The 27,072-nt window shown below is 41.2% G+C and overlaps 1 protein-coding gene across 3 annotated transcripts in view; it reads right to left on the bottom strand.

The window, feature by feature from the left end:
• The window catches only part of LRIG2 (leucine rich repeats and immunoglobulin like domains 2), a 60,920-nt gene extending 36,065 nt beyond the window's left edge, over positions 1–24,855 (bottom strand). Inside the window, exons 1-2 of one of the 3 annotated variants that reach the window (XM_079899685.1) lie at positions 24,406–24,532; positions 20,751–20,928 (exon numbers count right to left, since the gene is read on the bottom strand). Coding sequence is in view for 1 of the 3 variants with exons in the window: in XM_079899684.1 (XP_079755810.1) it covers positions 24,406–24,644 (239 nt within the window). In the remaining 2 variants the exon portion in view is untranslated. The other 2 variants (XM_079899686.1, XM_079899684.1) reach the window with 2 other exon arrangements.
• Between the last annotated feature and the right edge of the window lie 2,217 nt (positions 24,856–27,072).

Here is a 27,072-nt window from a genome sequence, read left to right as displayed (position 1 = left end):
TTAAATATTGCTTCTGAATTCCAATTTCATGAGAAAGATGCCAATAACAAGGCAGCCCACCAAAGATTTGGTCAAATTATTGAGGTATAAACCTATATCACAAGATATGATGTTTTAGAATAACCTAAGAATTCTATCCTACAGAGAGTCATATAATTATTAAGAGATATCTACCAGGAAGTTACTGTAATAGCAAAATCATAACATAAAAAGAAATCTAAATGTTCAATAAAATGGGATCAGTTAAATAACTTATGGAAGTTCCACATAATGGAAATCTCTGCAGCCAGTAAAAAGAATAGCATAAGGAATATGGTCAATAATATTGTAATAACTTTGTACGGAGACAGATGGTTATCATGACACCAGACTAATCATGGTGATCACTTCATAATGCATGCAAATTTTAAAAAATGCATGCAAATGTGAAATCACTATGTAGCACACCTGAAACTAACATAATACTGTAAATCAATTATATTTCAATTAAAAAATAAAAGAATAACAGATATTTATACATAGTGCATAGTACAGCTTTGTGGTGGGGAGGTGTTTCTAAAGAAAAGGGAAAAGATGTGTAAAACTCTGTGGAAGTACACCCAAGAAACAGTTAACAGTGAATTTTCCTTAGGTGGAACAAGGAACTTGTTACTTTTCCATTTTATATGCTTTTGTACTGTTTTAATAGTTTATCATGGGAAAGTATTATTTAAAAATAAACTCACACATAAAATCTATCTTTAGCCCAGAATGTGACTAGGAAACAAGATTTTAATTGTTACTTTTCTAAGAGACTAGAATTGTTCTTACAGAATGTTTTCAGAATAATGCTCTAAACTGACCCAATCAGATTAATTATGACACTAGACAAAGGAAAAAATAATAATTAGATGTATTTTGCATTCCTAATCAGTAGTATACCTCAGAAAGATAGTGGAACACACATACTAGATTTAGTTTTTGGACTGATCTATGAAACAGTAAATTGCATTTTTCGAAGCCAGTGTCTGGCCTTCAAATATCAAGCCAATGAACAGCTGAATTTTTAGCAAGCAGTACAAAACCACAGCATATTAATCCCATGTTTTTAATGTTTTTTCCATTTAGAATAAAAAATAATTCAGCAATAGCAGAACAAAGGCTGTTGCTTATACATGAAAATATGCAGAAAGCTAAGATACTTTCCATCATCATTAGTGAGCATTTTCTGACTATGAATTGGGTTCACATCTTCTTATCAGACTATTTTATATTTGGATAGACTATATTTTATTATAATTATTAAGTTATTATATTTTGGGGAGTGAATAGATATTAAATTTAATATAAACTGTCATCACTTACGTTATTGGCAGAGAAGGAAGGTCTAATCAAAGCCAAGCATTAGTTGGGTTTCTCATTATTATCTCTTAACACCCATATAGTTTAACCTGGCTCCAAGTCTAATATTTCCTCAAATAAGCATAATTATGCTCAGGGTTGGCTATGCTTTTCCTGCTGCAACCTCCCAAGATTTTGATTATATAACTAAGATGTCATAGTGGTTTTGAAATGGATATACAAAAAATAAAAATATATAAGAGAGGGCTTCCCTGGTGGCGCAGTGGTTGAGAGTCCGCCTGCTGATGCAGGGGACAGGGGTTCGTGCCCCGGTCCGGGAAGATCCCACATGCTGCAGAGCGGCTGGGCCCGTGAGCCATGGCCCTGAGCCTGCGCATCCGGACCCTGCGCTCCGCAACAGGAGAGGCCACAAACGTGAGAGGCCCGTGTAGCGCCAAAAAAAAAAAAATATATATATATATATATATATATATATATATAAGAGAAAGCCAAAGTTAAGAAGTGTTTAGCTACAAATTTATTTACACCACACTTCATTAATGTTGCACTGTTTATGGTTTAACCTTAAAACTACTCATCACTACTAGTTATTCTGACAGTTATTCCGGCATTTAAGTTTATTACAAACAACACAGTTACAGTCTCCTTTTTGGGGAAAAGTTGGGGAAGGGCAAGAGAAGGAAAGGTAAAGAATACACACTTTAAAAAAAACAGGTTTACAGCATGGTAAAGAAAGCTTACATTAAATATTCTGTTCCTCTGGTTTTTGTCCCAAACATGAAATTAATAATTTGGATGGAATCTACTTACTTAAATTGCTTTTATTTTTTTAATATTTATTTATTTATTTAGACTGCACCGGGTCTCAGTTGCAGCACACAGGATCTTTGTTGCAGCATGCGGGATCTAGCTCCCCAACCAGGGTTCGAACATGGGCCCCCTGCATTGGGAGTGCCAAGTCTTATCCACTGGGCCACCAGGGAAGTCCCTAAATTGCTTTTATTTTTTATTTGCATCAGCTGAATATCTTAACATTTCTGATGACTGGAGTAACACAGAATAAACAAGTTGAGTCATTTAGTTTGGCATAGAAAAGAAAACATCATACAAATGCATTCAGATTTTTTTAAAAACATTTTTGCTAAGCTCCTTAATATGATTTGTTTTCTCTACTGCTTAAATGCTAGTTTTCCATTATGATTAAAGGGCCTTTAAAAAAGAAAGTATATCATATAAAATGTCATGGTCCTAAGATGAGGGAAATATATTTTCTAGCATCAGGAAGCCTAATGATTATCTTAATGTACAAGTAATTAAGTAATTCTTTGATTATCCATGTGCTTACTATATATGTTGTATATAAGGAAATGCAAAATATTTTTAATATAACAAAACACAATTAGGACAATAATCTCTATAAAAATAAAAGTGTCCTCCAAAGCATAAAGGACTTTTAAAGAATTAAGTAAAGCACAGATCTCCTCAATTAACATTCAGTAAGCAACAACTGTTTATGGTTCAGTAGTTCTTCACCACTGCTGCACATCAGCATTACCAGGGAAGATTCTAACACACTGATGCTGGGGTCTCATCCAGACCAATCAAAGCAGAATCACTGGGGTGTGAGACCTAAGCACTGGTATTTTGCTAAGGCTCTCCAAGTGATAGTCTAACATGCAGCCCGTGCTGAGAACCCTTGCGCTTCTCCAGAAATCTAATACCCCAAAACCTGATGGTCAGACATGCTCTGTTAAGATTCTTTCAATTCTTTTCCTTTTCTCGCCTTACAATGAAACTGTCCTCAAATATTTGACATCTACCATATGCCAGGCACTGCACTAAGTAGTATGGAACAAAACAGACATTTGGGGAGTTTATATAATCCCTCCTGGAGTTTACAGGATCACCTTAAACTAAAGTCTCACTGACACCAAAATGCCACTAAATTATATTTACTATCAGGATGAAATTCCTGTAAATCCCTATTTGTACCACAGGAGGGTGGGATAGAAGGGGTAGAAGAAGGAATGGGTGCTTTTATTTCTATTTAATTCTCTTCTGTATTGCTTGATTTCTTTTAATGAGAATATATGCTCTTTTATAATTTATGTGTATTCCCTAAAATAAGATTTTAAAAATGAAGTCTTAGGTAAACGCAGCAAGACATACTAGTACACTGTTAGATAGCTCCTTGGCTACATAGCTCACTGGGAAGGAGAGTCAGGATTTGGGTTTAGGTATGGGAGTCTATAGCAAGGTGAAATGACCCTAGGTTTCTTTACCACTTTCCAGTAGTAGCCTTGTTTGGCTCTCTTCATCTCTTAATTATTGTTCCCTTGCCCAGAAAGATCTTGTCAAAAAGGGCGAAGGTCAACGTTGTAAAACTCCTTAGGGATATACTGAGCACACTACTCTCCTCTTTCCAAGTGGTTCTAACATCTAAAATTGAGTGCCATTCAGGGCAAGGGAACCAGTGAAGACAAAGTTAACATTAAGAGAATCAAACAAATTGTACAAAGAAAAGCAATTAAAACAATATGATTTTTCCCCTAGCAAATTAGCAAAGAATAATTTAGATGATGATAATCAATGCTAGGGAAAGTATGATAAGACAGGCACTCTCAGTGTCAAAAGGAGTTTAAGTTGGTAAATTATGCTGGGCTCAATGTAAAACATCAAGATAATTCAGTGTAGACTTGTGTTAACAATGAGATCTAAGTGATCTTTACCAAATATGTATTAGATAAGATTTCTTAAGCCTCTCATTATAGGCTTTCTTCTTCAGCTATTTTCTGAACTAACAAAAATGCCTTGAAGATTACAATAAATTTCATGGGCTCACATCTTCTGTTTATCACTTTCCCAGGCAGACCAGGATAAAGAAGATGAAATATGTTAAAATTCTTAATGCAATGCAAGAAAGGCATATTGTATATGCTTTGAAATAATTGTTGGAAGTGAAACAGTTCGATATAACAGTAGTATGCAAGCCAAGGACAACAGATATTGAATTTTGGAAACACCATAGCAGTGTATTCCCCGTTCCCCTAAATGTGCTTTAGGGATTTACCAGTGGGTCTGTTTCTTTTAAAGAATAAAACTGGTGCTTCTGCTAGCGCCTAGAAAGATAGGGTACATGAAAGACATCCAAATGCCTTTGAAGGATCCCAACTTTAGAAATAGGTGGCTGGTGTACAGGTTGGAATGAAGTTGTAGACTATTAAAAACCCCTCAAACTATGGCTGCAAGCTATAATGACACTTTGTGCAACTGATTATTCACTAATATTTAGTAAATATCTAATAGACGCTGCAAAGTCCTACAAAAACAAAGACAATCAGAATAAATGAAAGATTGTTCACACAGAAGTTTTTCTAAATTTTGGTACAATTAAACAAAACATCCTAGAGTGAGATGGGAGTTAGAATTAGTAGTAACTTAGTATGCCTATATTCAGAAATTTTTCTCTATTTTTTTTAAAAAGATGATCTTAAAATACAAATAATTAGCTAAGATAATATACTGATTCACTCAAAATGTTTACTATGGGGAATGAGGTACGCTGAAAAGAAATCATCTAATAAGATATTTTAAAAACTAGAGGGACTTCCCTGTTGGTACACTGGTTAAGAATCCGCCTGTCAATGCAACGGACACGGGTTTGCTCCCTGGTCCAGGAAGTTCCCACATGCTGCAGAGCAACTAAGCCTGCGAGCCACAACTACTGAAGCCCATGCGCCTGTGCTCTGCAACAAGAGAAGCCACCGCAATAAGAAGCCCACGCACCGTAACAAAGAGTAGCCCCTGCTTGCCACAACTAGAGAAAGCCCGCACGCAGCAATGAAGACCCAATGCAGCCAAAAATAAAATTAAAAAAAAAAAACTAGAGAAGTAAAGGGGAAACATTGCAGGGGCCAGGGGGGATAAATTAGGAGCTTGGGATTAACACACACACACTACCATATATAAAACAGATAACCAGCCAAGACCTACTGCACAGTACAGAGAACTCTACTCAGTATTCTGTAATAACCCATATGGGTAAAGAAACTGAAAAAGAATGAATATGTATAACTGAATCACTTTGCTGTACACCTAAAATTAACACAACATTGTAAATCAACTATACTCCAATAAAATTTTAAAAAAACAAAAAAAACTAGAGAAGCAATTGAGAAAGGACTGCTTTAATTTCTTTGAGAGCTTCTCCTAATCTCCCTCAAAAGGTTTTCTTTAATTCAATTATTTGCTGCATTCATTCAACAAATACCTACTGCTGGTCACTGTTTTGAGTACCTACTGCTGGTCGCTGTTCATCTATAGCAATGAATGAACAGATAAAAATCCATGCCCCCGTGACATTTACATTCTATTGAAAAGACAAAGTAAAATATGTAGCATGTCAGAAGATGATGCCTACTAAAGACAAAAATAAAGCCAAGAAGAGGGCTGGGGCTTTCTATGGAGAAGAGAGTTAACCTGTAAGTCCTGAGTTTCTTGTGGAGACTGGTGTGAACAAGAATAAAGGGCATAATGAGCCTGGGGCTGATGGTCTCACAGCAGATACTGGTTGGTGGTGAGGATGTGAGGGTCAGGGCAAGGAAGGCATGGGGAATCTTCCCAGGAATAAGCTCTTCTTTACTCTGGAGTGTAGAACTGGGATAGGATGATATTAGGCAGAGCAAGAAGCGTTTCCTCTTGATTCCTACCTAAAGAGGCCTAGAAGCCAAGAAAGGGAAGTCCTACTTTGGTTTGATGACAGAGTAAACCACGTTTCTAAACCCACAGCCAATCTCACTGTGCTCCGCCCCGCAGTCAATCTCACTTCCCCATAAAATGCAGTGAAAATATCATGGAACACAAAATGGAAGAAGGAGGTATAAAACAAGGGTAGATAGTAACAAATGGGGTAAATATGAGGGACCTTAATACAGGGGAAATCTAATCTGTACCTTTTTTAAAAGGACTCATTTTCAGTTCACCACCTTGTGGTTTGAAGCAATTAAAGTGAATTCTTCTCTTCACATCCCAGCTGGATTATCCAATTGAAAAGCATCAAGTTATGTCAAAGTTATGTTTCTGCCTCTCAGTTTTCTTCACAACCTGTATCCTCTACATGCAATAGAAGGCTGAAGAGTTCATTTTCAGAAAAACAAACATCCTCAAATCAACTCCCCTACCATATTACCTTTCTAAAATCTAAGAATATTTTCCAAAGAGTATCTCAGTCCTTACCAGTATCACTGAAAATGTAGAACGGAAGGATACTACAAATTATTTGCCCTTTTAGGAAAGAAATATGAAGTATAGGCAAAGCTCTGCGGTTTTTGCTTGACATCACGCAAGTCACTGGTAGTGAGCTCAGGACCTTTGAAGGAATCGAGGCTAACTCCACCTGTAACTAACTGTGAAAACATTTTACCAATGTCACTCACACAAAGCAACAGCTAAAGAGGTTAAAGCTCAAGTTATGTGCAAATCTGAAAGACTTCCTGGAGTTATTCAACATAAACTGCCCTCTTCCTATGCTGAAGAACTAATCTGTTCACAACTACTCCAAAGAACAATGTGGACAAATCTTAAACAGTAACTATTATGAGAACAGAGGAGACTAAGAAACTAGAAGTAACAACTAAATGCACATGACATCCAGACGTATTTCTCTTGTACCCTCTGAGGCACAAAATGACAGTAAGTATTGAGAGAATAATGTTCTGTTGCAAGCAAAAGAGACAGAGATGGCAGGTGGCTAAGTGTCATCTGCCATCTCCTTCCAATTAATCTAGTAGAGCAGTGGTTCCCAAATCCATGATGAAGTTTTCAGCAGTCAACAGTAAAACGAAAATAATAAGGTCAAGTTTTCCATAAAGCTAAATATAGTTAATCTACAGAATTTTCCTTAACTCTAAAATCATGTATTCCTGGGACTTCCCTGGCGGTCCAGTGGTTAAGACTCCACAGTTCCACTGCAGGGGGCACGGGTTCGATCTCCGGTCGGGGAACTAAGATCCTGCATGCTGCGTGGCCGAAAAACTAAATAGATAAATAAAAATTAAAAAAAAAAAATCATGTACTTCCTAATTTTTTGGTGCTATCATGAAATGACCATAACAGCAAATAATTGTTGGAGGAGAGGGGTTCTAATGTTCTTACTTGAAAAAACAAGAAGTTGACTAACATACCTGGTCTTTCAATCTTCTGTGTGTGTGTGTGTGTGTGTGAGAGAGTGTGTGTGTGTGTGTGTGTGTGTGTGTGTGTGTGTGTGTGTAAAATCAGAACAATGTGACACAGAGCTCTGCCACGGAGAATCCAGTCAAGTTTTAAACTACCAAATAAAATTTGAAAGAGTTTCTGACATATAGAAGCATAAAGACAGGGCTTCCCTGGTGGCACAGTGGTTGAGAATCTGCCTGCCAATGCAGGGGACACGAGTTTGAGCCCTGGTCCGGGAAGGTCCCACATGCCACAGAGCACCTAAGCCCACACACCACAACTACTGAACCTGCACTCTAGAGCCTGTGAGCCACAACTACTGAGCCCACGTGCCACAACTACTGAAGCCCGCATGCCTACAGCCCATGCTCCGCAACAAGAGAAGCCACCGCAATGAGAAGCCCAGGCACCGCTACGAAGAGTAGCCCCTGCTCACCGCAGCTAGAGAAAAGCTCACGCGCATCAGCTAAGACCCAACACAGCCAAAAATAAATAATAAATAAATTTATTTTTTAAAAAAAGAAGCAGCATAAAGACAGTATCTAGGGAATTCCCTGACAGTCCAGTGGTTAAGATTCGGTGCTCTCAACTGTGAGGCCCAGCTTCCATCCCTGGTCGGGGAACTAAGACCCCACAAGCCGAGTGGTGTGGCCCAAAAAAAAAAAAGACAGTATCCATGAACTGACACAACCACTATGGAGAACAGTACGGAGGTTCCTTATAAAACTAAAACTAGAACTACCGTATGACCCAGCAATCCCACTACTGGGCATATATCCAGAGAAAATCATAGTTGGAAAAGATACATGCACCCCAATGTTCACTGCAGCACTATTTACAATAGCCAAGACACGGAAGCAACCTAGATGTCCACTGACAGAGGAATGGATAAAGAAGATGTAGTAAATATATACAATAGAATATTACTCAGCCATAAAAAAGAATGAAATAATGACATTTGCAGCAACATGGATGGACCTAGAGATTACCATACAAAGTGAAGCAAGTCAGAGAGAGAAAGGCAAATATCATATGATATCACTTATATGTGGAATCTAAAAAAAAAAAAAAAGCTACAAATGAACTTATTTACAAAACAGAAAGACTCACACACTTCGAAAACAAATGTATGGTTACCAAAGGGGAAACATGGAGGGGAGGGATAAATTAGGAGTTTGGGATTAACAAATACACACTACTATACATAAAATAGATGATCACCAAGGACCTACTGTATAGCATAGGGAACTCGTACTCAATATTCTGTAATAACCTACATGGGAAAAGAATCTGAAAAAGAATGGATATATGTATATATATAAATGAATCACTTTGCTGTACACCTGAAACTAACACAATATTGTAAACCAACGATAAACTCTTTTTAAAAAAGACAGTATCTAAGTAAGGTTCTGCCTAGGAAAAAATTCACTTCTATCTTTCCTCACACACACAGTGCTCCTGACACCAGATATTTTGGGGTTTTTTCCGCCACACCAACCAATTCTCCAACACCAGCTGGATATCCTGCAATTCAACTCTGACACTAACTGGAGTTACTGCAGACCCCACAAATTAAGGGCTCAGTCCCACAAGACTGCCCCCTACACCAATCACAAACAGTAGATCCCTATGTTACCCACAAATTCTGTCCGAGTTGGCTACAAATTGGAGGTTCCCCCTCCTTGGAATCAAGCACCTGCTAGAACAGCTCACAGAACTCAGGAAAACATTTACTTATGTTTACTGGACAAACGATATGATAAAGGACACAGATGAACAGCCAGAGGAAGAGATACACAGGGCGAGACCCAGAAGGGTCTGGTGCAGGAGCTTCTGTCTCCATGGAGTTGGGATGCACCACCCTCACAGCATACATCCTGGTAGGTGTGTTCACCAACTCAGAAGCTCTCTGAACTCCATACTTTGAAAATTTTTATGGAGGCCTCACCACATGGGCATGATCAATTACTACCTCAATCTCTAGCCCCTCTCCTCTTCTGTAAGATGGGGGGCGTGGGGCTGAAAGTTCCCAGTTTCCAATCACCGCTTGGTCTTTCTGGTGACCCACCCCAATCCTGAAGCTATCCAGGAGCCCACCAAGAGTCACCCCATCAGGTCAAAAGACACCCCTATCACCCAGAAAATTCCAAGAGATGTAGGAGCTGTGTATCAGGAATCAGGGTCAAAGACCAAATATTAGAACAAAAGGCACTCCAAATACTTATCACTTTGGAAGTTACAAGGGTTTCAGGAGCTGCGTGCCAGGAGCCAGGGGCAGAGACCAATATATATATACTCAAAAGATACTGGCATGTTGTAGAATCCCATTCAGTCATTAATAACTGGACCAGTCCATCATCATACGGTATGAAAAATAATTTTCAGGTAAGGCCACTCGGGTTTGCAGGCTTCCAGTTAATCTTGTCAGGTTCCAAATGCAGGTGTGGTCTAGGCAAACATACGGTTTCACTCCTTCAGTCATCTGGTGTAACTGCATTAAGAGATATAATCGACTACTCTGAGCCCTTTTGAGGTGTTATTATTGGATTTCCCTCACTACACAACCCATTTACTTGTTTCTTTATCTTCAGCTACTATTGCTCCTTCTCTCCCTGTATACCCAAACTCTTTCAACTTCGGAAGGAACATCAGGTTCAGCCACTGTGCTGGTCTAGATAGCAAAGAGCAACACTAGTTTAGCAAGCTCCCCCCCTTCAGTCCACAGTTCATTTAGCGTAAGGTAACACAGTTACAGAACTACCTGGGCTCTTTTTACCACCAGGCAATATAGTGGCATTCACTGTTTACCTCAATTTTGCAAGATGGGGTGAAGGCACAACCCACCCCATCAGGTACTTAGGAATCTTGAACCCAAATTTAAAATTACAGTTAGCTTCTTGCTTAGGAATCATCTATGTTTCCAGCACTTATATTTGCAGGCCTGGTCCTATGACCACTGCATCAAGCAGGGGGAAGAAAGTTAATAGGGGAAAGAAAGAAAAAAGTATACTTGTTACACCAGAATATTTCTCCCTGAGTAAGAATTGCATAGTCATTCCACACCCTCTTCCCCAGACCCACCAGAAAGAGGACTCTATACAGTAGGGCCACTCCTTTAGCCCCACCCCATGTTGAGTATGAGTACACTTTCATGGTATATAAGCCAGCCCTTCATGTCTTTTTCTCTCCCATTTTAGATAACCAATGTTTTAATTGCCCATTCTAGTTCTCCATCAAACTAGTACCCTAAGGAGGCTCTCTCTCTGCCCACTCTTGGACATGATGGGCTATAAAGTATATTCCTTGGTCTGAAGAGATGATGGTCAGCCATCCAAACTGGTACAATTATCATCTGTTCCGGTTGTTTCAAAGCACTCTTGTACATTTCCATCTCCCACCAAGTAAGTAAAGCCTGGTCCAGAGTCAGTGTCTATTCCTATCAGGACTCATTTGTAGCCCCCCAGGTCTACCAACATCAGTCTTACTTACTAGCTATATTCAAGGCCTTTCCCCCAGAGGAATCTGACACTTAGCCATCTGCCATCTCTGTCTCTTTTGCTTGCAGACAGAACATTATTCTGTTAATACTTACCGTCATTTTGTGCCTCAGACGATACAAGAGAAATACGTCTGGATTTAGCCCATTTCTGCATTGCTGCAATGCCCCCATATCCACTCATTTCATGGACCCACATGGCCATCTCAAGTGAGCACACAGGGGTATCTGCCTGGTGATTCTAATCACCTTCTGAACTTAGAAGGGGCTTCTCCTGGTGGACATCGACAAAGCCCTACTTTAATGCACCCTTCAAATTCCCACGGTAATTCCCATAGGGCTATGCCCCATAAGGGCATCTCTTTAACAGGCCATGTTTCCACTGCTCTTCTGCCTGACCATATGGTCTGGCCATAGGCCGTTGTCCATGAGTCAGTAAAAACTCAAACACAGGGGTTTTTACCACTGTTCAATTCTTGCATTACTCTAGGAAAACAGCATGCAATTCAACCCAGTGAGCTAATGTCTTTACCTTCTTCTATCGGTGGTGGCCTTCAAAATAGGATGCTGTCCCTTCACCTTACAACTGTCATTCACAAACCAAGCAGCTCTTTTTTGCTCAGTTATGAGCTGTTTATAGGATACTTCCAAGTGACAACATAATCCAGCAGCTCCTCACACAGTTCCAGAGTCAGTCCTAAGGGAAAAGAGGCTCCCTATTCTTTAGTATATCCTCCTCGCATGCCCCAGACAGTATGATCCTGTGTAAACCATTGCCATTTTATTATGAAATTCTCTGGGCACTGTCCTCCCCACTGGAGTGTTTATCAGACATTATGCAAGACATCAAGATTCTTTTCAAAATTACTTTATGACTTTTAGTCATACGGGCAGTTTCCATTAATGTCCAAAGGAAGCCAATAACTACCCTTCAACTGGAAATCTCCAGTCCAAAGTCCTAGAAGCTGTTGCTGGGAGGCACTCAGGTACACACAGGGTTATCACACAGAGAATTTTCCCATACCAACACTCCAGCTTCTATTCTATGCTAGGTGGGCTTGGGCCACCTTACTGGTTCCCATTTAGCGTGTCCAATTAGTAATATTGCTTGAAGTGTAGATTTACATGCCTTCTGTTTTACAACACTAGGTAGAGAAAACATTCCCCAACCAGATACAATGTCCATCTTCATTATACAATCAGGTAAAAGTCTGATCAAATATACCATTCTCCTACAAACTTTCACCTTACATTCTTAACTAGAGCCTCCATTAGGGCTTATATGAACAAATTTTGGTTGTAGAATACTAGGTAGGGGAAGCAGTCCCCATACAGACATAACACCCATTCCTATAAAACACTCAGGTAAAGAAGATACAACTTGGGCTTCCCTGGTGGCGCAGTGGTTCAGAGTTCGCCTGCCGATGCAGGGGATACGGGTTCGTGCCCCGGTCCGGGAAGATCCTACATGCTGCGGAGCAGCTGGGCCCGTGAGCCATGGCTGCTGGGCCTGCGTGTCCGGAGCCTGTGCTCTGCAACAGGAGAGGCCACAACAGTGAGAGGCCCGCATAGTACAAAAAAAAAAAAAAAAAAAAGAAGATACAACTTAAAGCCTGTTTAAACATTCCAACTTTCATAATCCTATCAACCCTTATATTTTTTTGTTCTCAGCTGTATCAGGTTTCACCAGTGGGTTTTGGTACCACAGTGCAAGATGATCTCCTATCAAGAAATCCTGGGAACTTCTCTACCTTCTGACCATTTTATCCACTCTACTGCAAAAGGTTTTGGGGTCCCCCCTTCGTGGGCTGAGCCAAGGGACCCTGGCCCTTTTGTCAATTTTTTTTCTATTCTTTGGCTGTGCCGCAAGGCATGTGGGATCCTAGTTCCCCGACCAGGGATCAAACCCACACCCCCTGCAGTGGAAACACAGCATCCCAACCACTGGACGGCCAGGAAAGTGTCCCTTTTTGTTAATTTTTATCTCATTTAATCTGCCTAACCAATGACCCAAGCGTTTGCTGGTCAAGTTTCTCACTGCAATCTCAGTATTTGGATTTTTAGATTTCTTCAAACTAAACAGAGCAGACTTCTTTGGAGACCTTTAATGTTGGGGAATCAGAAGGAGGTCTTTCCAGCCTGCCCAACCTTGGGTAGTGCAGTAACAAAAGCTTTGTTTTAACCCCACTAATGTCTGTTTTATTCATCCCATTTCTTAAAACCATCTAAAGCCTTCCATTCTGCTGGGTTGAATTCCATGATTCTTCCCTATTTCCTTTGTTTTGCTCCTAACAATATTTGCTTTATTCACCTTATTTCTTAGTAACTGTTTAAAAATGTCCACCTTGCTAAGATCAGTTCCCTGACTCCTTTGCCTTTCCTCATTCTCTTAACTAACCTAATGTTTTTATTAGCATCTTTATAAGATCCAGAGGGGAAGCTGAGGCAGCCAATACATAAGGCTTCCCCAACTGTCCCCTGGTTTTGCAGCAGTAAGGTTATATGGGGTGCCCACGTAAGAGTTTCCCCTTAATCACAGCATTTACCATGGACTGGGTAACAGGCACATTCAGCAAGTGAATATCCCAATTATCATAAAGATAATCCCACATGGCTTATACACAAAACATATCATCTGCTTCCACTTGGCATTTATTGGAGGCGGCAGACAGTCCTCTTTCTCAGGGATAAACAGACCTTACAGTGGCTTCTGCCCAATCCATTAGGCTGGCTGTTCCCTCAGGAATAAACTACTTTGTGTCTGGATCACATACGGCCATCAGTGATTGTTCCATAGTGACCTGCAGATCCTCCATCAACCCAAACACACTTTTCCCCACTGCAGCATCTAAAACCAGATACTGCTCCTAAATTAATGACTCTCACAATCCATTTTTATTTTTTTATTTTTTTTAAAGTCTTTATTGAATTTGTTACGATATCGCTTCTGGTTTATGTTTTGGGGTTTTTTTTTTTGTGGCTGTGAGGCATGTGGGATCTTAGCTCCCTGACCAGGACTGAACCCGCATCCCCTGCATTGGAAGGCGAGGTCTTAAGCACTGGACTGTCAGGGAAGTCCCTCACAGTCCATTTTAATAAAGGTTCTTCAGGAAGCTGATGTTACTGATCCACAAAATGAAACAACTCCTTCACACTGTACTCCCTGATTTCAGTAGTTTCTTGGTTTTGCCCTCCCCGCACACTGACTACATTCTTGGTGGCCAGAGGTCTTAGAGGTACTTTCTGTTGTCCTTGCTTAATTTTTCCCTTGGTGGGCAGCTTTGAGGCTAGTTACCAAAGCTCAGACTTAGTGAAATCTGAGCTTGGTCCAGCATCAAGGTCTGACCCAGCACTCTCTTTTAATTTCACTTTTACATATTACTTCTTATTACATTATTTCAATTTTAGCTATTATAATTTGGTTACCACAATAACGAAGGGATTAAACAGTTCATCTTTTTCTTACTAGTTTCCCTTTCCTTATGCATCCAGTGAACCAAGAGGCTAGGAATTGGATCCATCTCTAAATTCCATTGGTAACTTTTACGTTTAGTAACTTGAGAGCAGCACAGCTGCCGCTCCATACCATGGGTGACCATGTGGTCACCCAGGAATCAAAGGTTCTGGATCCCCTGCCTTTTTATCCCCTCTCTTCCCAAACCACATTTCCATTAGCCAGATCCACTCTAGCAAATCTCACTCCTGTGATACCAAACATCTAGGAAAAATTCTGTGTTAAAAGAAGAAAAAAAAAAATTCAATGACACGTGTTAAAACCTGGTAAGAAAGACTTTATTCAAGGTGGTGCAAGTTATCTGTAAGGGTATAGGGACCATTATGATGAAATTTTGCAGTGGGGGGAAAGAAATTGGGCTCAACTCCAAATACCGCAGGGGCAAGTGTGAATTTATAGCCATGGAGCAGGGTGGACAAAATCAGTGGATGGAAAACTGGAAACAAGGGTAAGGGGGGTTCTGGCTAAATAGACCTAAGTGGATTCCTGCTGAAGACAAGCCATGGTGATCAGACATCACCTGGAGGATGGTGGAACATGAGAAACCAGATCAGATATCAAGGGTGATCAGGTATCAAGGGATTCTTGCTAAAACTGCATTTTACAAGTAAGTATACAGATGAGCCTGGATGAAGGTGGTTCAGGAGTCAAAATTTAGTCAAAGAATCTTTGTCAGGCCCCTTTCTTGTTCAAGGAAAGAAGAGACATTCTTCTTTCCTCTGAACAATATGTCTATTTTCTCATTCAGTAGCCTTTTGTTCATTAAGGACCAGGTGAACCTTCTGTAGGGACTTGGTATTATATTTGCTCAATGGTACCAGCAGTTAGGTATTTAATGAGGGGAGTTTCTATGAAAATAAAAGCCAAAATTAATAGTTAGAGATCCAGTTTCTCCGTCCAGAGGGTAGCCAGTTGGGATTCTTAGATTTGAAATTGAAGCATCTTTAAAAGGTAGAATGAGGATGGCAGTGGCCACCTGAAGAAGTTTCCTGGTTTGCAGTTTGAATGTCTCTGGTGATGGATGGCATTAAATGTTCTGATGAATTCTGTTAGTGATCCACACAGCAGGCGGCACAAAGGTTGCCCATATACAATGTGTTGTGCTCTTTTTTTTTTTTAAGTTTATATCAAGTCATCCAGCTTCAGCTTGCAGGATTTCAGGAAAAGGGCAATTTTAGTTCTCAGTGATGCCACGTCAGGAGAGTGGGGGAAAAAAAAACTGGAAACATTAGTTTGGAGAGTTAGAGTCAGATACTGGAGGAAACCAGAATTGAGAATGTGGTAAGGACTGGCCAGTGTGCAAGATAGAAGCCACAAGGGTGCACTACAGTTTTACACTGAAAGAAAAAAAACTTCCCTCTATAGTTAACCTTTTATTTCTTGTTTACATAATTCTGGTCTCATTAGATTTGTCCTGATTACTCATGTAAGTGCAGCAAGAATAGTGATTGACCATATAGGCAGGCTCTTTTTGAGTTCGTTTTGCTCAAACTTTTCATAAGGAATCTCAGATTAAGTTTTTAAAAGCCTCTCGAGGCTAGGAAGCCAGCTCAGGAACTAGCCAACAGACTTCATCTCCCATTCCTAAAGATTCAGGTGACTCTCTCTCTTCTTGATGTCCCCAGGATATCGTAAGGTTCCTGGACCTGCCAGGAAGTGACTTTCCTTACTCACCTATGAGGCTGAGAATGCTGTAAGCCAGACAGCAGGCCAGTTTTTCCAAGAGCACCGGTTCCATGAAGGCAACCTTAGTCCCTTAAACCAGATTCTATGCACAGTTCACTCTTAAATATAACATTTCAGTCAAAGCCATGATAATATAACCTATATTTCCAATTGTATCCTCTTACAAGAGCACATTCTTATTGAACTTAAACTACCACATTGTCATGAAAATAAGAATACTGGCTAAAAGTTTCTGAATTCTGGAGGAATCAGGTAGGGAGAAAAAGTAATTGTCTCATCTTTGTTCACAAAGGTATTATCTACCAGATTACTGTTGTAAGCTATAGATAACATAAGAGAAAAGAAAAAGGTTATTTATTTGTTTGTTTTTTATTTATTTATTTAGTTTTGGCTGCGCTGGCTCTCCACTGATGCATGGGGGCTTTCTCCAGTTGCAGCTAGCAGGGGCTACTCTTCGTTGTGGTGCATGGGCTTCTCATTGTGGTGGTTTCTCTTGTTGCGGCTGTAGGCGCACGGGCTTCAGTAGTTGTGGCGCACGGGCTTAGCTGCTCCGCGGCATATGGGATCTTCCCGGACCAAGGCTCAAACCCACGTCCCCTGCATTGGCAGGCGGATTCTTAACCACTGCGCCACCAGGGAAGTCCGAAAAAGGTTATTTAAATCTGAAGAGCAAAACATTAAAGAACCAGTAATGTTTCAAACAAAGAGTGATAAAAAAAATTATAACCATCCTCATCAGTTTATTCAGTCCAATGTAATTAATTCTTGTTCTACTTGATCTTGGGTTAACAGTTTCATAAATCCATCAGCTTCTTCATTACTTCTGGAAATTCTCTCAATCTCGTGGCATGGCCTTACTGATGGCATCATGGAGCATTCTTGCCTGTGGCTGACTGTTTATGCTTTCAGAGAAGAATGAGAGTAAAACAACTTGTCCGTGAATGAAAAAAGACTTAAAATGGCCATGGTTAAAGTTCTGATGAGAGTTCATTTGATAAGAAAAATTAGTTATTTCTGTGGCATACAATATGTTATCATAATAACCAGACAACAAGGCTATTTCAAATCTCTATGAACTTCACACTTTTCTGGAATACCTATTATTAGTAACATATATCCGTACGTGTATAACCTAAGAATATTTGTCCTCATTTATTTGACTATGCTTCTCATGTAATTTAAAATACCAAATAAACCTAATTAGTTTAACATATCCTTTTACAACGTGAGAGACATATCCTTTGAGATTTTCCAGGGGCCTCTGGAAAGTCTCGAAGGTAGTTCGAGACTCCATTCTAAATGGAGTCAAAAAGACTCCATTTAGAATTTGATTTTGAGAAGTTGTCAAAAATACTGAAAAGTTTAAACACTTGACTAAATAAGATCACAGGTCACTGTGAAACAATACTTAGTTATCCATTTAAACAAAGTGACAAAAGATTTCAAAGGCAAATACAGAAAGTCACATAGTTGTTTAAAAAAAAAAAAACTTAGCTCTTCTAATATTGAGAAAACTCAATGTTTTAGAGTAATCAAAGACCTGATAAAGACAACATGAAACACAGGAAATTATTTTGATAAGACACAAAATCTTTGTTTCCTAGGCAGACTACTTAAAAGGTAAACCTTTTTACAGTTTTTTAACAAGAACAGACCAACAATCCAATAAAACTTTGGGATTCTAGTTTTGCATCAATACACTTTTGTGTTTGTTTTTTGGCCGCACTGCGCAGCTTGCAGGATCTTAGCTCCCCAACCAGGGATTGAACCCACCAGGGATTGAACCCAGGCCGAGGCAGTGAAAGCACCGAGTCCTAACCACTGGACCAGCAGGGAATTCCAGTACACTTCTGATATTAAAGTTCACTTTTTTTTTGTAACTTACAAATAAATCCATTCAATCTCAGCAACTTAACCAAACACAAAACTCCTGTTCTGCAAATCTTCTACAACCATTTTTCTAATATCTATTCAGTTTTTGTACTGTATTTTTCCTCTTTCTCATTCTGGAACTCATTCTACCTTAGAATAAAAATCTTTTTTTCCCTTAACTAAACACATCCTTCATACCTTGCATACAAAGTTATTTCTCTTCATTCTTACAGTTTCTAGTAGTTTCATTTACATATATTGATTATGATTTTTAACTATTAATAAACTTTTTTTTAACAGAGAAAACTAGGAAGTAGGCAATTGTGGTCTGTCATGTATCAGTTTTCTGTAGTAAACTAGTATATTTCTGAATATACGATTTTGCAATTTCTAGAGGCATACGATTCCTCTTAGTACAATTTTTGTGTAGCAAAAGAATGTTTACTAATAGATCCAAATATCTTGTTTCTTTGTAACATGTAAAAACAAGATACCAAAAGTATATAAACTTAAATTTAGGTTCAATAATGAATGTTTCAGTAGTTTATCTTACTTACAAATGACTTTGATTTTTATTTTAGGCAGACACAACACCAAACAAAGCCAGCCATCATCTGAAGTTATTTCCCTATTAACTATTTTTTATAACACATGCATGTTAGGCAAACATCACAAAAGCAAAAACCTAAAAAGTTACATACATAGTATTTCCCCCTTTTTTATTTTACTGCTGTGCTTGACATACAGGAAGCAATTCATTTTTTTTGTACATTTTGTTCTTAGTTTAGATTTAATGTCTGCACCATATTTAATGCTGACAACTCTGAAGACATGCCTGTTCTTATTTTACCAACAATTTTCAAATTAGCTTTATTTACGAAAAATTATCCCAGATAATGTAAACTTAAAACACTGAGCTTCTCTGTTTCTGAGAGTTTCAGGAATACTTAATTTATGTAACTGCTCATTTATCTCTCAGCTAATTTGAACAGGATTGGATTTTATAAATTAATTTGGTAATACCATCTAGAAGTAGAAAAACAGCACACCTCTACAACATATATACAGACATACATAAACATACAGACAGATGCTAATAGAGATCTTAAGTTTTCACTGGAAAATTTTAGTCATGAGTTAGTTAGTAAAACATAGTAATACAAACTCACTGGTTTATATAAAATAATAATCTCTTGTCTTTTCTCTACTCTATGTTTTTATGTGAATTGTGTTTATGGCAAATGGGACAAGTATGGGTTACCTGTTTACCAATTTTGTACAGACCACCTTCCGTTGCCCTGATATGTAATCTTATGGAGGCTATGAACCAAATTTTAGGTGTTGACCAAGGAGACACCTAGAGGCATCTAGAGGCAGGTCTCCAAAGCCCATCCAACTGCTGAAAACATACAGTCTATTTCCAATTAGCCTTTTTCCTTTTCAGCTTCAGGTAGTTGTTTTGGGGGGTCCCTAAGTTTCTTAACAGCCTCTAGTGGAGGGCAGGGGGTCCAAAGATCAAGTGACTATAAAGACTGAGGTGGAGGGCTTCCCTGGTGGCACAGTGGTTGAGAGTCCGCCTGCTGATGCAGGGGACACGAGTTCGTGCCCTGGTCCGGGAAGATCCCACATGCCGTGGAGCGGCTGGGCCTGTGAGCCATGGCCGCTGAGCCTGCGCGTCCGGAGCCTGTGCTCCGCAACAGCAGAGGCCACAGCAGTGAGAGGCCCGCGTACCGCAAAAAAAAAAAAAAGACTGAGGTGTAAAAAGGTCTGGCAGGGGATAGAGGATGAAGGGGCTTTGAGAAGGACATATCATAGTATTCAAGGGAATTGGAGGAAATACTGAAGGTGGTGAGAGGGCAAAGGAGGAGCAGAAGCAATGAGAAGGGAGACGTCTTAGCGGAGCCAGTGTAGAGAGATCACAAGTTTCCGAAAGAAGCCAGTGAAGTTCCACATTATCCTCAACAAAAGCATGCCAACAAGAATGGAGGGAGACAGAGAATATACTCAGCAGGGGTTCAAGAAGGGGGTTTGAGCCATCTAATAAGTTCTCATGGGAAAAGCAGGACCCAAGAGAGGGACAAAGAGGCCTCACAGAGAGCCAAGAAGAAAGACTTCCAGCATAAGGAGTCAGGGAATAATAAAAAAGAGCCATAAAGAGACTTCCAGCCCAAAGAGTCACGGAATAAATAATCCCCACTCAGGAAAAAAAGAGCCAGGAAGGAGAGATTTCCAACCCAGTAAGTATCTTTCAGACAAGAAAACCTAGGACTCTAACTGCGCTTTCTTACAAACAGAGAAACCTGGGACTCTAACCCAGCCTGTGTTTATCTGGGACTCTATCCCAACTTCTGGAGTATACAGTTGACCTTTGAACAACACTAAGGTTAGGAGCACCGACCCTCTGCAAAGTTAAAAATCCACATATAACTTGTAATTGCCTTCCATACGTGCAGTTCCTTTGTATCCAAGGTTCTGCATCCATGGATTCAACCAACCATGGACTGTGTAGTACTGGAGTATTTACTATTGAAAAAAATCTGCATATAAGTGGACCTACACAGTTCAAACCTATGTTGTTCAAGGTCAACTGTACTCAGACTCTTAACAATCAAAATCTGTCCTTACCAGCTTCCACGGACGTTAGTCCGGAGCAATGATTCAGGAGTCGGACTCAACAATGGATCCCCGATCAATCAGTCAGGAGTGAAGATAAAGGCTTCAAAGGTACGCACTTAGGGTCCTGGGTGAGAGGTCCGGGGGTCCAATGATGAATCTGATCCTATCCCGAGCTGTGGCACCATAACTGTTAGAAGGAAAAAAAATACTCAATGATACTTGTTAAAGCATGGTAAGGAAGACTTTGGGGGATGGGGCTTTCTCGATACATAAAGGAACCACTACAATGAAACTTTAAAGTGGGGGAAAGAGATTGGGCTTAACTCTGAATACTCCATGAATAAGAGAAAACTTATAGCTAAGGAGCAGAGTGGTGTCGGTGAATGGAAAATTACTAAGAGAAAACATCTGGTAAGGGGGTTTTTAACTAAACAGACCCAAAAGGATTCTTGCTGAAGACAGGCCAGGGTACTCAGATATCACCTGGGCGATGGTGTAGGAGGAGGAATCTGATCAGACATTGAGGGTGGGGGACTCCTACTAAACTAACTTAGCAGGGATACTGCTAAAACTGACTAAAGTTTGCTCAAGCAAAAAATTTTTGTCACTGGTTTCTTCCTTTACTCACACACACAGTACTTCTGACACTAGATGTGTACTTTTTCCCCACACCAACCAATTCTCCAACACCAGCTAGATGTCCTGCAATTCAATTCAATTCTGACACTAACTGGAGTTAGTGCAGACCTCACTGGTTAAGCTCTCAGTCCCATAAGATGGCCTCCCACTTCAGAAACCAATCACAAGTCGTAGCTCCCCATGTTACCCACAACTTCTGTCCAACTTGGCTACAAACTGGAGGTTGCCACGACCTCCCTCCTTGGACTCAAGCACTGTTAGAATACCTCACAGAACTCAGGAAAACACTTACTTATGTTTACTGGTTAACTGTATAACAAAAGACATGATAAAGGACACAGATGAACAGCCAGAGGAAGAGATACACAGGGCGAGATCCAGAAGGGTCTGGTGCAGGAGCTTCTGTCTCCATGGAGCTGGGATGCACCACCCTCACAGCATACATCCTGGTAGGTGTGTTCACCAACTCAGAAGCTCTCTGAACTCCATACTTTGAAAATTTTTATGGAGGCTTCACCACATAGGCATGATCAATTACTACCTCAATCTCTAGCCCCTCTCCTCTTCTGTAGGATCCGGGGGGTGGGGCTGAAGTTCCAAGCTTCTAAGCACAGCTTGGTCTTTCTGGTGACCCACCCCAATCCTGAAGCTATCCAGAAGCCCACCAAGAGTCACCTCGTTGGGTCAAAAGATACTCCTATCACCCAGGAGATTCCAAGAGATGTAGGAGCTCTGTGCCAGGAATTAGGGTCAAAAACCAAATAGAAAAAGGAAAGGTGCTCCTAGTTCTCCTATCACTTTGGAAATTATTGATACAAGGGTTTCAGGGGCTCTGTGCCAGTAACTGGGGGCAGATACATAGTTTAAAACCCAGGGTTAAGGAATTTTGTCTACCATCTTTTTGATGATTGCTGCAAGTCTGAGCATTTGAGTTTGAATCACTAATACATTTAAAGCATTGCATATGTTTTAAAAATTCAAAATTACATAAAGAAAACCACATGTACCTGTTTTATAGCTGAAGGCAACTGATGAAAAATATTACATTTCTCAGTTTAAAACAGCACAACCTCATCTTTTAATATTCTAAGAGTTCTTCTGCTAATGTAAGACTTCCATCCAATTACATTTCTACAAGAGAATTGCTCTCCAAGGCATTTCACTTCAACTGAAAATGTCAATTTCATTATAGGACATTTAAAATTTTTGAATGTCATTTGGCTTTAGGCAATTTGTCTTGATTAAAAAAAATCAAACCTAGACACAAAATAAATATATCTTACATAAATGCAGATACAAAATAAATGTATCTTAAAACTATTTCTAATTATTGTTTATCTACCAATGGAGGATCTTAAAAAGTAGGCCACATTTATTTCAATTACAGCTAAATGAAGTTGTGTTGTTTTTAAACCTGCACCAGATTTAGTCTGTCATAATCAGGTTCAGTTTGTCATAATCAGGTAGTTGTTCCAAGAATTTCTTAGAAAAAGGTAGTTACTGCATTACTAAGATGTTATGCTAGGTTTAATTCAGACTATACTGCAACTGATATGAACTGCTAAATGTTATTTGCATCAACAGAACCAGAATTAGCTACAGGTGTCACTATCATAAAACAACAGGAAACACCTTATTACACTGCAAATCTATGCGACTACATTTGGTTATTTAAGTTACCTTAATTTTCTCAAGGAATTTATGAGGTAGCTTCCTTTCCTATCTAACATAAGCTATTTGCAAATGTATACACACTTTAACCTCTGCAGAGACAGACCTTCTATTTGTATTCCATTTCCAATGGAAATCCAAACATCCCCTCATATTTTAATCACACCTCGAGCTTTTTTTTTTTTTTTGTGACAGGTCTTGTTTTAGAGACGACTCTGTTAGAAGTCTGTCAATAAATACATTGCTCACGGCTTCCCTGGTGGCGCAGTGGTTGAGAGTCCGCCTGCCAATGCAGGGGACACGGGTTCGTACCCCTGTCTGGGAAGATCCCACATGCCGCGGAGCGGCTAGGCCCGTGAGCCATGGCCGCTGAGCCTGCGCGTCCGGAGCCTGTGCTCCGTAATGGGAGAGGCCACAACAGTGAGAGGCCCGAGTACCGCAAAAAAAAAAAAAAAATACTTTGCTCAGTTAGCGGCAGAGAAATAACCGTATGTTAGTGGTTAACAAGCCCCATAATTGCAGCATTTAATACCTACTGTTGCTCCTAATGCCACCAGGCTGACTCAGACTAATGAGCTCTCCAGGTGCCACTAACACAGGCCTGTCAAGGTGATCACTCTGCAGTGGAGTCTCCGGAAGAATTCATCCATCCAACCATTGTACTTGCTTCTCATACATAAACAAAGAGGACTGATTTTTAAGGTCTTTGCCACAAGGAAATGCATTGAAAACAAAACACTTAATTTTGTAACAGATACGCCTTCCCTTCTTTACAAGGTGAATCCTAAATTAGATCAAAAATGCTATTTATAAAGATATTTGTTCAAGGTGGTACTGGATGTAGTTAACACAGGAAGTTTTAACCCAGTTGTCGAAAATACAGCACAAAATTAGCCAAAACCTGAACTACAGCCAAAAAACAGTTCATAAGTCTTTATGATCGTGGTTATAAAATCACGTGCTTGGGGACCATTCAAGCTGATGCACAGGATGATGCAGCCCAAAACGAGCGAGGAGCCCCAACCATTCAAGAGCCAATGCCGGAGCCCAGGACCAGTGAGCCCTTAACAGTATCGCCGCCCCAACTCCTCCCAGCCCAGAAATCAGAGACTCCCTGCTCCCAAGAATTTTAACCCTGGTCTTCGTACAAGTCTCCAGAACCTGAACACCAGGTTTTCAGGCTCCAACCACCACCACTCCCCAACAAAAAAAAGCTCACAACATCGCAATGGCATTCTCCTTCAGAACTTAGGCTCCTGGCCGCGCCCTCCGACCAGGCCCGTCTCCCTCCTGTCCCTCGAGGAAGGGAAGCACCCCCCTTTCCTTTGGTCCCCCGCCCGGCAACTCTACTCACAGGCTGACGGCGTCGGGGGGCAGTGAGCTCGACAGCGCCCTCCAGCTGGGCGCTGGCAGTTTCCTGCGACTGCAATCCAACAGAGGGATGCGGCAGGAGCAGGGCGCGGGGCAGAGGCCTGCCCGGGCGGCCGGCAGCAGGAGGAGGACTGCCTGGGCGAGGAAGAGCAGCCGGGAAAGCAGTCCGGACCCACACTCCAGCAGCGGCTCCTCCCGGACGCCTTGGGGCGCCGGCGCCATTTTTCCCCACCCCCCCCGACCTGGACGCAGCCCAGAGGAGCCGCCAACTAGAAAAAGTAGCTCGACGGAGACGTTTGGCGGCTGTTCGACCACCTAGAGAAACTGCTGTCGCCTGTACCCTCTAAAGGCAGGCGAGGGGCGGATACAGGTCAGCAGCGGGGGCGGTGGCCGAGGACACAGGGCTGAGGACCTACGGACAACGCTCCTCCGCCCCGCCCCACGACGCAATGTCTTCACGCACAGGAGCCAACCAATCGGTGCCACAGGACGAGTTCGCGTCGGGGGCGGGACTCCACGAGGGGCGGGGCTGGAGACAGGGAGCTCCTTAAGGAGGACTTTAAGGTGCTCAGCTCTTTGGGGAGCCCCCTGGAGCTCCGCCGCCGTTCCTCCGCTGGAGTGTGCAGTGGCTCCTTAGGAGGGAGTGAGGGCTGAAGCGCTGAAGTCCTAAGTCCTGATTTGAGATGTATCTACTATAGTAGTAGAAAAGTATCGTTTATCTTCTCCCGGCACCAAGAAAGGGGAATGGCAGAAGGGGTGCCTTCCAAGTCGCAAACACTAAGGGGGCGCGGGAGTTTTCATGTAGCCCGCGGCCTCCAGAGCCGAGCTGGGTCCTCCTCTGCCCCTCCTGGTCTGCGGCTTCTGCAATCCTGCAAGTGGAAGGAAACTCCCACTCTCCTAACAGGAAGCAGGTTACCACTATCAGTTGATGGGCTCTTAAGCTCCTCAAGGCAGATGCCCTGTTTTTGCTCTGTGTACCTCCAGCTTCTGTTGTCTTGGAATTCAATAAATGTTGATTGGGCTGCACTTGCAAGGCATGTCTTTAAGGAAAATACTCTTCTTTCCTCTGTTTTGGAGAATGCTGTCCTATATTTACACTCACTCTCAAAAAAGCAAGCAGGGCATGTAGAACTGTCAACAAAGTAAAGGCTGGATGTAAGGAATTTTTTTATTCTGAAGCAGAGGCTGTGGAAAACCTACCAGGAACAGTGAAGTCTGGCCACCTTGTTAGCGCAAGTTCGTGTGCCTGATGCACAGTGAGGCCAAACAAACCAAAACGTCGGAGTCTGGAGCAGAGAAAGGTTTATTGCAGGGCCACTGAAGGAGACCGGTGGCTCAGGCCCAAAAACTCCCTGAGCTCCCCAAAGGGTTTTGGTAAAGCATTTTTAAAGGCCAGATGAGGGAGGCGAGTCGCAGGGTATGTGATCAGCTCATGAACAATTCTCTGATTGGCTGATGGTGAGGTAACAGGGCAGTGTCACAGGGGTTAACATTATCAGTCCTTAGGCTCCAGGAGGCCTGGGGCTATGTGTTCATGGTCACCAAGTAGTTAATATCATCCGTTTGGTGGGGGTTTTTCACACCTGTAAAACAACTCAGGAAATGTGCATCAAATACTGTTATCTATGTAATTCAGAGAAGAACTAAAGCAGAGGATGCGGGGGAAGACCTGACCTGGGAAGGCGATGTAAGGTCCTACTCAGTTACAACCTTAGACTCACTCAGCCGTGCATTATACCCAAGATTATGGATAAGGCTTTAAAAATAACAGTGATAGTTCACTTACATTTAGTGCTTTTATGCTCTTCAAGGAGTGTTTGCATCTGTTACATTGTTTGATCCCTCTACTACTGTGAAATTGGCAAGACAGTTATAGCTGCTGAGGAAACAAGCCCAGACAAGTTAAATTAACCTAACCAGAAACAGAGGTAGGCTGGCATTACTGTGGGTTTTCTGACCCTTGTAAACTGAAAACCTGAGCAGGTTAAAAGGAAATGATAATGCCTAGAACATAGGGTTGTCCTAGAAAGTAACTGAAATCAGTCTTTCCATGGCAGGTTTGGAGTCACAATTATGCTTTTTAAAACCTTTTTCTGTTTCTTAATATTGAAATATTTCTTGGAATCAAGGACAATGCTCCAATCCAAACTGAACTTTTAAAACCAAGACAGCAGGGGACTTCCCTGGTGGTGCAGTGGTTAAGAATCCGCCTGCCAATGCAGGGGACACGGGTTCGAGCCCTGGTCCAGGAGGATCCCACATGCCACAGAGCAATTAAACCCGTGCACCCGTGTACTGTCTGCACTCTAGAGCTGCGTGCCACAACTACTGAAGCCCACGCGCCTAGAGCCCGTGATCCACAACAAGAGAAGCCAAGGCAATGAGAAGCCCGCGCACGGCAATGGAGAGTAGCCCCAACTCACCCTGCAACTAGAGAAAGCCCCTGCGCAACAACGAAGAACCAGCACAGTCAAAAATAAATGAATAAATAAATTAAAAAAAACAAAAAACCAAGACAGCAGAGTGAAACTTACTCTTAGCCTCACTTCCCCGGCTGTTGAAAATGCTTAACAACCTCCACTAAGAAACTGGGCATAGGCAAGAGACCCACAAAAAAAAAGGGGAGAGGCATGTTAGTACCACTCTGCAT

The sequence above is a fragment of the Stenella coeruleoalba genome (assembly GCF_951394435.1).
Source record: "Stenella coeruleoalba genome assembly, chromosome: 1".
Classification (NCBI taxonomy): domain Eukaryota; kingdom Metazoa; phylum Chordata; class Mammalia; order Artiodactyla; family Delphinidae; genus Stenella; species Stenella coeruleoalba.
The sequence above is the reverse complement of the archived record's forward strand: the minus strand, read 5'-3'. Positions and strand labels throughout refer to the sequence as shown.